This window comes from Myotis davidii, unplaced genomic scaffold (genome assembly GCF_000327345.1).
Source record: "Myotis davidii unplaced genomic scaffold, ASM32734v1 scaffold290, whole genome shotgun sequence".
In the NCBI taxonomy this organism is placed as follows: domain Eukaryota; kingdom Metazoa; phylum Chordata; class Mammalia; order Chiroptera; family Vespertilionidae; genus Myotis; species Myotis davidii.
In genome coordinates, this window is record NW_006285049.1 from 522835 (window position 1) to 535733 (window position 12899).

Below are 12899 nucleotides of genomic sequence, written 5' to 3' on the forward strand. Positions count from 1 at the left end.
CAGGCTGCTGGGCTCTGGTGTGGAGAGGGGGAGCTCCTGGAAGGCAGGGCAGTTTGGGTAGCACTCTCAGATCTTCAGGTGCCCGTTAGTGGGCACCCCCGGCTGAGGTGACTTGGGGTCTGCCTACCTGTGAATAGACCGGAAGTGGGGGGATGTAACAGCAGGCTCTTTGCAGGACTTTGCACTGTGCCTGCATCAGGATGTGATGATATGAAAAGCTTCCATTTACCGAGTTCGCGCAGAACACTATGTACATGATCTCATTTCACCTTCCAGCAACCCTTTCTGCATAGTATTCTTATCCCCGTTACGTAGGTGAGGAGCCAGATCTTGCAGTCAGGATTCTAACCCAGGTCTGTTTAACTGCATTGTCCCGGGAGCCCTGGGACTGCAGAGCTTCCTGAATATAAGGAGCTTACAGTACAACTTGTGCACAGAGAGGCCCCCTGGGGGTGGCGAAGTCAGGCCTGTCCAGTGCGCTTTGCGAACCAGCCATGTGACTTGGCCTGCATCTTTTGCCTCTGGAGCCTGCTTCCTCCCCAGGCTGGCGCTCCCCTTACACGTTTGGTAGGAGAATCAAGCGGAATGATGCATGAGAAAGTGGCAACACACAGAATCCATTCAGTGTATGCAAGTGTAACTTCCTCTTCCTTGGTTCCCTCATCTCAAATACAGGTGCTAATAATAGCTGTGAAGTCCTTTGAGGTGGTGATGCGGATGACAGAAAGCACCGTGTGTGACTGGTCATGTCCACCTGGTGTCTGAGTGATTGCTGACAGAGCTGGGACCTCTGCACTGGCTCTTCCTCTACCCAGAATGCTTTTCCCATCCCAGGATTTGATCTGGACTTCAGTCGCCCCTCAGTGTCTTACCAGGACCCAGCATATGCTCCTTGGTTTATCCTGTATTATCCGCCTCCCCCAATAAAACGGAAGCTTCATAAAGTCAGGGCTTTCGCTGGCTTCTTCTTCCCTGTGGCCCCGCGCCTGGCACACAGCAGAAGCCAAGTAAATGCTTGTGGAAGGCATGGCTGACATGCTCTCCCTGTTTCTCCACAGGCAAGGTGACCATTCTGGCTGTTAGAGTGAGTGTGCCAGCCTGGCCGAGGGAGCAGAGGCAGGTGAGGGGCTCTGTGGCCTGTGCGGCTGTTGATGGGGACTGGAGGGGCAAAGCTGGGGTGGAGGACGACGGAGGAGAGAGCGTTCAGATGCCTGGTGGACGAGTGCTGCGGTCCTCTCTTCCAGAAGTGCTAAGCTCCTTTGTGGGGGCTTCGGTGGGGCCGGGAGGCAAGTAGTCAGTTGTAAACCGGAGCCTCCGCCCTTTGGCATGAGGAAGGGTTTCCCATCTACTGGAAATTTCCACAATATCTGTGTAGAAGAAGGAAATGAGCGCTTTCCTCTGGCAGAGAAATTGAAACTCAAATGGAAGATGAAGCCTAGTCAGTACCGGCAGTAACCATGGCAACAGTGTGGCGGGTGGGGCATCACACGCACAGTTCAGGTTGGAAGCCTGGCTGGCTGTGTTCACGCAGTGGCAGGCTGGTCTCTTTAGTTGGTGCTCAGTCTGTCTCTCGCACACCAGGTATCACACCAGGCAGTGTAAGCCTGGGCAGTGACCTGAACATGCCCTCATGGAATCGAGAGTCCGGGGGAGACGGTTACAGACCTGAGTGGACTTGGATTGGAATAATCCAAGGAACGATAGGAAGGAGCTGGCCAAATGGAAAGGCGGGTAAAGGGCCGAGCCCCTGTAGAGGACCAGGGATCTTTGGAGGCAGGCCGGCCCCTCTCGGTGTCGCCAGGAGGATGCAGTGTGCCAGACGGATGCCAGTCGCGGCGGAGAATTCAGGTTTCTCAGCTCCTGGCCAGTGCCCCTGTGACCTGTGACAGGCCGAGTGCAGTTACGGGGCTTTACCAAACAATGGCTTTTGTTCTTCAGAGGGGAAGAGTGCCTTTTTCCCGTGACCAGAGAGCTTAGACTGAGTTGTTACAGTGTCCGTGGCACATCAGTCCCACTGAGCTCAACCCCGAGAATACTAACAAGTTTCCTCTTTGTCCTCCTCCCCTGCTCACCTCCCGGGCCCTGGAGCAGCGTGCCCGGCCTCTCGCACTTGTTCCCAGGACCTGATGTCAGAGGCCATGGACCAGCCGGCTGGGAGTCCTGAGAACCCGAGGCCAGGAGCGGGTGGTGATGGCGGCATGGAGCCGGGTACCTGCCAGGAGCTCCTGCACCGACTGCGGGAGCTGGAGGTGGGCGCGGGGCGCGGGGGGCAGTAGGGCTGCCCTTTCCTCCGAGCTTGGTGGGGTGTTTGGGTGCGGCGGCCCTTCCTCTCAGCCCCCTTGGCCAGGCTGGAGCGGAGATGAACATTCTTAGGAGAGCTCCTCTGAGAAGCCCTCTCCTGCCCTTAGCTCTCTAGGCGAGGTGCCGCTCAGGGACAGGAGGCATGCCCAGGGGCAGGCTTGTCCTAACCCCTCAATGTCTCCCTTCTTTACCCCACTTCTCCCCCACATTCATGCTCTGAGGAAAGGGGTGGTCACAGAGGAAAAAGGGTTTAGATGTCCTGGCACTCAGGATTTGAGGGACAAGGACATGGATCCTTAAACGAAGGCCCTACATCACATTCTTAGGTCCTGCCAGTCTCCTCTGCCCTCTCCCCAGGGAAATCAGGGTTACTCTTAGCACCTCCCACCTTAGGTCCTGGTCACTGACTGAGGTTGAGGTTACAGAAAACCAGACATCTGAGCTCTGCCTTCTAATGCCCTCAGCCCATCTCTATAGGCCTCCCCGTGGCAGAATCCATCCAGAGCCAAGAGGTGGGCAGGGGGGTAATTAGTAGACTCCTTGCCTCCCCTTCACTAAAAGGAGTTTGCCCTGAGGGAATAATGGTCCCATGGCCTCCTTTTTGCCCTCTTCCCGCGTCCTGCAGGCAGAGAACTCGGCACTTGCCCAGGCCAACGAAAACCAGCGGGAGACCTATGAGCGCTGTCTGGACGAGGTCTGTGGGGTCTGCAGTGGGACTGATGCTGGGGAGGGTTGGGGAGCATAGCTTGTCTCCTCCAGATAAAGGCTGTTGGCTGACATCTCTGCCTCGGGGCTTTCTGTCCCCAGGTTGCCAACCATGTGGTACAGGCACTACTGAACCAAAAGGTAAGTGGCCATGGGAGACCTTCTCACCCCTAAGTCCACCCTCCCTGGGAGAGGTCCTGGGTGCCACAGGGGACCCCTGAGCCTTCTCAGCTAAGCCTTTGATGGGGGCTAGAGGAGGGAGCTTGGCGGAAATGTCCTATTGGCCCAAAGATGCCCCCACCCCTCGCTTCCTCACTTCAGACGGGCTTGTTCTGTTTTATCTGGAGGCAGGGGTGGCATAGGTGAGGCCAGATCTCTGACTTATGGTACCTTTGATTTGGGCTTGAATCCTTCTCTTATTCTGGCCCCAGATTGTAATGGACCTGAAAGCAGTGTTGATGTTGGGAGCATAAGGTGGCATCTAAATATTTACTGAAGCACTGTGGGTAACTTCTCGACACATGGTCCATCTGACCCCTAGATCTTCCTCTGCCTTGTATGGACCCTTCTTTAATGTGTGGTTTCTAAGAGGCGCTGGGCTGGCTCCAGGATTGGGGAAGGTACCAATGGGAATGGGATTTACCTCCCTCCGTGGGTGGTTAACTTTAGAGAATTTACCATCCCCTGAGGATTTGATAGCTGCAGCCTCCTTCACGGAGGATGTTGCAGGAGAAGGGCATGCCTGGGAGGAGTGCCCACTGCTCTGATGAAGGGAACTGTGTGCTCACCCACCCTCCCTGGTATACTCTCCTTCTTTTCCTCCACCTCCTCCCGGGCGGCGGCAGGACCTTCGGGAGGAGTGCATCAAGCTGAAGAAGAGAGTGTTTGACCTCGAACGACAGAACCAGATGCTGAGCTCCCTGTTTCAGCAGAAACTCCAGCTCACGACAGGCTCCCTCCCTCAGGTGGGCATAAGCCATTCTCCTTCCCTCATCACACCTCAGTTTCCTGCCTCCCCCAGCCCCATCATTACCACCACCCACCTTTCCCCAAAACACCTACAGAAGCAGGCTGCCCAGCGCTCCCTCCATTCTGGAGGCAGTCCATCCAGGGAAGGCCCGCCTGGCCTGATAGATGTGCGCCTCAGACGGGGTGAAACTCCCTGAGTCCCCTCAAGCCGGGCTGTCCCCCACTTGCAGGTGCTTCCCTCCCAGGTGGATGGGATCCTATCTCACCGACAGAGAGGTTCCTGCTTACCCTCCCCCTGTGTGGGGAGATGGGTGGAAGCTGAAATTGTAATTATTTCACGCTCCCAAGGGGCCCCTTTGGCCACTGCACTGCCTCTTCTTGGCCAGGGGCTGGGGTGGGACCGGGTGGAAGGCACCCAGCGCTTGGTGTCACAGAGAGGTCAGGAAAGGCACTTGGCCGGACAACTCTGTATTTGTGCACATTGCATACGGGGTGGGGCAAAAGTAGGTTTACAAAACACAGAGTTTATTCTGGTATTATTATTTATTATTGTATTATTTTTCCATACAAACAACGGTAAACCTACTTTTGTCCCATCCTGTATGCTCACCCACTGACTCAGATATGGCCGTAGACCCTGGTTGGTCCCTGCTTCTAGCCCCGACACCCGCCTTACCCGGGAGAAGCAGGAGCCCACTCGGAGTGAATCCTGTGCTCGTTTGGGGTCACGCTGTCAGAAAGCCTCATTGCAGGGGTGAGACACGGGCGTAGGAGGGTCAGGAGCAGCTCCGGGTTCTGAAGTCAGCCGGCGCACCCTCACCCCACCTCTGACCTTGACAAGAAGAGAAGTACCTTCTGTGTGTGTGTTTGTCTGATACAAACCAGGCAGCTCTTGGCTCCCAGACCCTGGGCAGGATGCCCTCAGCTCCTGGGAGGCCTGACCCTGCCTGTCTAGAACCCCTGTCACCAGGCAGGTACAAAGCTGAGTGAATCAGCCGCAGGGACTGCAGCCCCCCTGCCCTGGTCTTGCCCAGCTACAGGGTTCACCCTGGAATTCCCAGAGGCCTAACCACACTGGCCGATCTCACCCCGTCCATTCCTTCTCAGTAACTAGTGATAAAAGAGGTATAGATCATCCTTAAGTCATTTTTTTTTACTTAAATTAATTCTGGGATTTGAATTTGGGCTTTTTAGATGAATTTTGGGGTTTGGGGTCATAGAGTCATCTTCCCCAGAGGTAATTTATGACATAATGGAAAGAGCATGAACCTCACATAAACTCCCTAACTTAGCTAATTCTTAGCTATGTGACCTTGGACAAATTATATAATCTTACAAACCAGTTTTTCCTTCTAGGTGGGAATAAGGGCACCTGTATTGCAGGTTGTCATGAGGATTAAGTAAGATAATAAATAGTGCTTGGCCCAGAGTATATGGTCAGTGTTCGGCAGCAGCTATTTATCATTATTCATGTTATTCCTAAATTGTGCTTTTCTAGGATGAAAGCCCCATTGAGATGCTAATTAAGCTCTTGTTATGAGTAGTGCCTTTGCCAACACATATGGAACTGGACAGGGCTGTCGCCTGTGCAGAGCAAATGTAACCCCTGACGGCCGGGACTGCCGAAGCGAAGGCAGGTCTACAGGCAGCAGTAGTACAAAGCAGAGTGTGACAGCGCCGCCCAAGAGCCAGAGGTGGGGGAGGCTGGGCACAGAGACAGGCTGGGGAGGGCTCCCTTAATGAGGTGGCATTGGATCTGGGCCTTGATGGATGAGAGATTTAAAGAGAGTGCAACGGGGGGCAGAGAAACGCGATTCCCTGTGGAAGGGACAGAGCAGGAGGCCTAGGCAGCGGCAAGCTGTTCAGCGGGGCTGGAACAAAGGGTGTGTGAGCAGCAGTGAGAGGCAGAGCTGGCGCCGGCGTCGGGAAGACCAGGCGGGCTGGCTGGAATGCAGGCAGAGGAGTTCAGACTTGTCTTCAGTGAGCAGGCAGAGGAGGCTTTGAGCACAAAGATGCTTCAGGAAGAAAAAAAAAAAGAAAGAAAGAAAAACATGCTTTAGGCCGCCTTGTACATCGGAGGTTGAGAAGCCACCCAAGTCAGAGACTGGAATGCTGAGCAGATCCAGCAGGAGGTGTGAGGATCTGGGCTGCAGGGGCGGCTGCAGGTGGCAGAGGGGAGGCAGAGATGCTGCTGAGACAGGATCTGAGAGCTGCAGAGAGTGAGAGACAGGGAGGACTTACAGTTGACTGCTATCGAGTTGAAATGCCAGAGTGAAGGAAGTGACATCCTCAGGGACTGAGAGAGACGAGACCCATGATTCAGTACCACTTCTGTAATCCTCAGAGTCCAGCTTCACGTGAGACTGTTTAAGGGAGACAGAGTGATAGCTGGCACCACCGTCTCTTTTCTGGAACCCAGTAACAAGTCCCCTTCCCTTAGTCTCAGCCTGTGATGCTGGGCTCAGAGGTAGTCAGAACAGGAGGGGCCTCGCTGCGCGCTCTCTGTAACCAGGGAGGAGGTCCTGAGGAAGAGCAGAGCGGTCCTGGATCTGCAGTGGCACCTGGGGTGGGCCTGCCACTGCCCTCGGGCCCAGGAGCCATGTCTCCCGTCCCCCAAAGCCTCTGGACCGCCCCACCTTTCTGCCACCTGGGCATGCACTTCAGTCTGCCTGTGCCTTGGTCTCCCGAGGCTCCTTGACCAGGTGGTGGGGACGGTGAAAGCATACCTTGGGCGAGGAGATGTCCCTGAAGGGGCAACTCTTTCCTGGGGAAGTAGGGACCTAGGACAGAGCACTTGTGCTAACTCTGCCTCTCCCTACAGATCCCACTTACCCCACTCCAGCCTCCATCAGAGCCACCAGCCTCCCCCTCCCTGAGCTCCGCCGAGGGACTGGCCACCTCGCTGCCTCTGGGGCGCTGTGCTGGGCAGAGAGAGGTAGGAGGGCTGGGCACGGTGGTCAGTGGCTCTGCTGGCCATGGGCTTGTCCGTTGCCTCCATTGCTGATTTCTAATGAGTCCCAGGGGAGGCCGTGCCCCGTGCACAGGTTCTTGACCAGACTGTGTCACCTCAGACCAAGAAACATAGGTCCCATCCCAACCACTGGCCTTGCAAGCAAATGTGTTACTTCTGCAGTAGGAGTCACGGCTCCCTTGTGTGTCAGCCACTGCTGAGCACCTGGGTCTCATCTGCCTTATGAGGTTAAACATAGCGAGCATCCGTTTTACAGATGATGCTATGAAGCTTGAAGATTCAGTAACTTGCCAAAGGCCATATAACTAGTTAGTAGTAGGTCTGGTTCTTGAAGCTACACGGTCTGGCTGCAGAGCCCATGGAGTTAACCACTATGTCAGACTGGACTGGGCACGAGAGGGGGCCGGGCAAAAGCCGAGATGGGCTTGCAGTAGAGTCATTCCCAACCCTCTTCTCCATGGAGATCCGGTCAGCAGGCCGCTGTCTGACCTAAAAGGGCCTGGGCTCGCTGCAGTGGCTTAGGAATTGGCTGCATCACGTCCCCTTCTTGAGTCTGTGTTCTTTCTGAGCCTGAAAAATGAACAGGCCTCCCTCCCCGGGACAAGCATAGCGGTCAGTGTTGTCGGTGGTCAGCCCTGCCGACCCAAACAGCAGTGGGAAGTGGTGGGAAAGCAGGGCTGGGATAGCCAGGAAGGGAAATGGGGTCCCCACCCAACCCCAGTCATGCCAAGAAAGAGCTGGACTAACCAGGGCTCAGTGATCCTTAGGGAGGAGGAGCCATCGTATCCCAGGAGCTGCCCATTCCTCTTGGGGACAGACAAAACCAGGCCAGCGGTGTCCCTGCCACACACAGTTATGCGCAGCTCAGGCCCGGGGTCTGCACGTGGTCTCCTTATGCTCTTTCTCCCCCAAGGTGTGTTGGGAGCAGCAGCTGCGGCCAGGAGGCCCAGGACCCCCGGCTGCCCCACCCCCAGCGCTGGATGCCCTGTCCCCATTCCTTCGAAAGAAAGCCCAGATCCTGGAGGTGCTGAGAGCTCTGGAAGAGACTGACCCCTTGCTTCTCTGCTCACCTGCCACCCCCTGGCGGCCTCCAAGCGAGGGTCCTGGCTCCCCAGAGCCCATCAACGGCGAGCTGTGTGGCCCACCCCAGCCCGAGCCCTCCCCCTGGCCCCCCTACCTGCTACTAGGCCCTGGTAGCCTGGGAGGCCTGCTACACTGGGAGCGCCTCTTGGGGAGCCATGGGGAGGAAGAGGGTGCTGGGCGGCCCTGGGGCCCTAGTAGGGCCTCCCTGCAGGCCCAAGGAGCCATCTCTGGTCCACCCTGTGCCCCAGGCAGCAGCTCCTCCTCCTCTTCTGATGAGGCAGGTGATCCCAATGAGGCACCCAGCCCCGACACCCTGCTTGGGGCCCTGGCCCACAAACAGCTGAACCTGGGTCAGCTCCTTGAGGACACAGAGTCTTACCTACAGGCCTTCCTGGCCGGGGCCACCGGCCCACTCAACGGGGACCACCCAGGCTCCAGGCAGCCATCCTCCCCAGACCAGGGCCCCCCACAGCTATCCAAGTCCAAAGGCTTCCCCAAGTCAGCTTGGGGTGCGGGTACTCCAGAGGCTCACAGGCCAGTCTTTGGTGCTACCTCAGAGGGCCAGGAGCCCCTCCCCTTCCTCAGCATGTTCATTAGTGCGGGGGACGCCCCCCTGGGCTCTCGACCTGGCCACCCCCACTCCTCATCTCAGGTGAAAAGCAAGCTCCAAATCGGCTCCCCTTCTCCCGGGGAAGCCCAGGGACCCCTTCTGCCCTCTCCAGCCAGAGGGCTCAAGTTTCTAAAGTTGCCTCCAGCCTCGGAGAAGGTCCCCAGCCCAGGAGGCCCCCAGCTCAGCCCTCAGCTCCCCCGGAACTCCCGAATCCCCTGCCGGAACAGCGGCTCAGATGGCAGCCCCTCCCCACTGCTGGCCCGAAAGGGCCTGGGTGGAGGAGAACTGTCCCCAGACGGGGTCCAGGGCCTGCCCACCAGCCCTTCACCCTGCTCCACAACCCCGGACTCTGCACAGCTCCGACCTCCCCAGCCAGCCTTCTCCACCACGCTGTCCCCTGGGTCGCCCTGCTACGAGAACATCCTGGACCTTTCCCGGAGCACCTTTAGGGGGCCTTCTCCAGAGCCACCCCCACCCCCGTTGCAGGTGCCCACCTACCCACCACTAACTCTGGAGGTGCAGCAGGCCCCTGAGGTCCTCAGAAGCCCCGGAGCCCCCCTTAGCCCTTGCCTCCCAGAATCCTGCCCCTACGGGAGCCCCCAGGAGAAAAACGTGGACAAGGCAGGCTTGGAGTCTCCCCATCCTTGCCGCAGGGCCCCAGGCAGCTCAGCCAAGAAGCCCAACCAGGGGGCAGGACGGCGACCTGGAGATCCTGGCCACACCCCTCTGCGGGACAGGCTGGCAGCCCTGGGGAAGCTGAAGACGGGCCCCGAGGGGTCCCAGGGCCCAGAGAAGAACGGGGTGCCAGCCAGGCTTGGCACCGAGAAGGTGCGGGGAGCAGGGAGGTCAGGGGAGAGTCCTGGAGACCTGGCACTCTCCATCCCCAGGCCCCCTGAGCAGCCAGAAGCCAAGGGGGCCCTGCGGGGGGCAGTGGCCTTGGGCACAAGCAGCCTAAAGCAACAGGAACCTGGACTCCTAGGGGAGCCCGGGGCCCGAGTCTACTCCTCCCACTCCATGGGGGCCCGCGTGGACCTGGAGCCTGTCTCACCGAGGAGCTGCCTCACCAAAGTGGAGCTGGCCAAGAGCCGGCTGGCAGGGGCCCTGTGTCCCCAGGTGCCCCGCACCCCTGCCAAAGTGCCAGCCTCAGCCCCCAGCCTGGGCAAACCCAGTAAGAGCCCCCACGGCAGCCCGACAAAGCTACCTTCCAAGTCACCTACCAAGGTGGTGCCCCGACCTGTGGCCCTGCCAGCCACCAAGGAGCCCCCCAAGCCTGACAAGGGGAAGGGCCCACCCTGGACAGACTGTGGTAGCACCATGGCTCAGCCCACACCCTCAGCACCTGGCCCTGCTGACCCAAGCCAGGGTCCTGAGGGGCGTGCCCTACACTCGGCCATTGAGGAGAAGGTGATGAAGGGCATCGAGGAGAACGTACTGCGGCTCCAGGGTCAGGAGCGGGCACCAGGCACCGAGGCTAAGCACCGAAACACTAGCAGCATTGCCAGCTGGTTTGGCCTTAAGAAGAGCAAGCTGCCAGCACTAAACCGCCGCACAGAGGCCACCAAGAGCAAGGAAGGGGCCAGCGGGGGCTCCCCGCTCCGGAAGGAGGTAAAGGTAGAATCCCGGAAGCTGGAGGCAGAGAGCCTCAACATCTCCAAGCTGATGGCTAAGGCAGAGGATTTGCGCCGGGCGCTGGAGGAGGAGAAGGCCTACCTGAGCAGCAGGGCCCGGCCGCGGCCCGGGGGACCAGCACCAGGGCCCAGTGCAGGGCTGGGGCAGGTCCAGGGTCAGCTGGCTGGCATGTACCAGGGCGCAGACACCTTCATGCAGCAGCTGCTCAACAGGTGAGGGCCTGGGACAGTCGCAGGTGCTTGGTGACTGAGGACACTTGTCTCTCCATGGGTACACCAGAGACGGGCTGGGAACCCTTGGCCTGGGAGCTTAGGCTTCGCAGAAGTCGGAAGGGGTCAGAGGTCAAGCAAAATGCTACCAAAATATTGGGGGGTTCGCAGCCTGACCAAGAGGAAAGATGGGGTGTTTGTTCCCCAGCTCCCCGCCTCTCTGGCTGATAATCAGCTTGCTGAGACAGTTTCTCATTTGGGAAGAGGGAACAGTCCACACTTTCCTGGGTCATCTCCGGTGTCGGGTGAGGCGGCCAACCTAAATGCCTGCACACAACAGTCCAAGAGATGCTAGTTCCTGGCCATGGCCTGATGAAGTCTCACTCTGGGGTTTCCCATCCTATAGAACAGGGGTGGGGAACATCCAGCGCAAGGGCTGTGTAAGGCCCATGAAATCATTTGGCCTGGCCCTGCCAAGGCATTAAGGGTGAGTTAATTAAATGTTTGACCAAATATAGCAGGATAATTTGTTATTGTTGTTAATCCTTACCCAGGGATATTTTAGAGAGAATGGAAGGGAGGGGGAGAGGCAGAGAGAAATATCGATGTGAGAGAGACACCGATTTGTGCCTCATCTAAGTCCTGGGATCAAGCCTGCAACCAAGGCACATGCCCTTGACCAGAATTGAACTGGGACTCTTCAGTTCTATCCACTGAGCCAAACTGGGTAGAATTTTTCAGTTGATAATTTTGTGTGGCCCGCGAATAATGATATAAATGTCCAAATGGCTCTTGGCAGAAAAAGGGTACCCCACTCCTGCTATGGAACAAAGGGGGGTCTCCTTCCCATCATGACCTTTGGCATCTGCCGCAGAACCAGCAATGGGAGCTGTGGTTTACAGAGTGGCTTGGGGTTGCTCTCTCTGGGCCAGGTTAAGGCAGAATGTCTGCAGGAATTGGGCCCAGGTCTGGTGTGATTTGGACAGCAGATTCAGCTGGGCCAGGCTGGGTGTGTTGTGTGGGCCAGGATGTGACCAGGTTTGCCATTTATCTGCCAACATTGTAGCGTGGTCTCTAAGCTTGACTCTGGGTAATTTTGGGAGAGTTCTCCCATCTTCCCAGCCCCTGCTATCCCTCTGGGGTTCCTCTAGGGCAGTGGTCGGCTAACTGCGGCCCCTTGCGTGTGGCTCTTCCACAAAATACCACGTGCGGGCGCACATACAGTGCGATTAAAACTTCGTGGCCACACTCGAGGGACCAAAGAGCCGCATGTGGCTCGCGAGCCGCAGTTTGCTGACCACTGCTCTAGGGTCTCTGCGAGTTCCCTTGTCAGAAGGGATTGTTGTGGGACACCATCAGGGATATGTCCCCTTCCCCAGGGACAGAGGGGGTGTCTTACTAGACCCACACCATTGGTGGGAACAAGGCCTCCCTCATCTCCTTCTGCACTATTGCCCCTAGGGTGGATGGCAAGGAGCTGCCACCCAAGAGCTGGAGGGAGCCCAAACCTGAGTATGGTGACTTCCAGCCAGTGTCCTCTGACCCCAAGAACCCCTGGCCAGCCTGTGGGCCCCGAAATGGCCTGGTGGGCCCTCTTCAGAGCTGCGGAAAACCTGGGAAGGTAAGCTCTTGGGACGAGGGCTGGGTGGAGGGCTGGTCTCTTGGTCCTGTCAGATCTCTTAACCCTGGAGGGCTCCCCTCCCTGGGGCCTGGAAGCTGCTGAATGCGTTTCGGGTGGGGGTGGGTGGTCCTGGGAAGGGGAGAGGACCTCCTGAGGGCTGGAAGGCTTTGGGCACTCTCAGATCCATACTTCAGGGGTCCTAATGATGAGGCTAGGAGAGGGTTTGGGGTAGGGGACGAATGTGCTCAGAGGTCTCCTGTTTCCCACAGCCAAGCAGCGAGCCAGGAAGGCGGGAAGAGATGCCTTCAGAGGTCAGCCTGGCCGAGCCAGTGCCCACCTCACACTTCACAGGTCAGTAGATCAAGGGCCAAGAATAGGACTTTACCCCTTCCTGTCACTGCAGCCGATGCCGGGCCCTGAGTGCCATATTGGTACCAATCACCAGGCGGGCCCTGGGGCTGCACAGAAATATCACTTCTTACACTCAGGGTACCTGCCACCCTTCCAACCTCGGGAAGGTGGGACAGGATAGGCAGGGACCACATAGGGGGGGCCTGGACCAGGGGTGGAGCCTAGGTTGGGGCAGGAAGCTGGAAGAAGGCAGAGTGGATGAGCCACCTGCAGCCTCACATTCATGACTTACCCTCCCCTCCCCCAGCCTGTGGCTCCTTGACTCGAACCCTGGACAGTGGCATTGGGACCTTCCCGCCCCCAGACCATGGCAGCAGTGGGACCCCCAGCAAGAATCCTCCCAAGACCAAGCCACCGCGGCTGGAGCCCCCACCCGGGGGGCCCCCAGCG

General features: G+C 57.9%; 1 protein-coding gene across 1 annotated transcript in view; it reads left to right on the top strand.

The window, feature by feature from the left end:
- Positions 1 to 12899, top strand: part of NCKAP5L (NCK associated protein 5 like) — a 33930-nt gene that overhangs the window by 19120 nt on the left and 1911 nt on the right. The window contains exons 2-11 of the mRNA XM_006755552.2: positions 1059 to 1120; positions 2092 to 2249; positions 2927 to 2995; positions 3109 to 3147; positions 3852 to 3971; positions 6797 to 6910; positions 7860 to 10480; positions 11939 to 12098; positions 12368 to 12449; positions 12757 to 12896. Coding sequence (XP_006755615.1) covers positions 2127 to 2249; positions 2927 to 2995; positions 3109 to 3147; positions 3852 to 3971; positions 6797 to 6910; positions 7860 to 10480; positions 11939 to 12098; positions 12368 to 12449; positions 12757 to 12896 — 3468 coding nt within the window. The 5' untranslated portion in view covers positions 1059 to 1120; positions 2092 to 2126. The remainder of the gene's footprint in view (positions 1 to 1058; positions 1121 to 2091; positions 2250 to 2926; positions 2996 to 3108; positions 3148 to 3851; positions 3972 to 6796; positions 6911 to 7859; positions 10481 to 11938; positions 12099 to 12367; positions 12450 to 12756; positions 12897 to 12899) is intronic.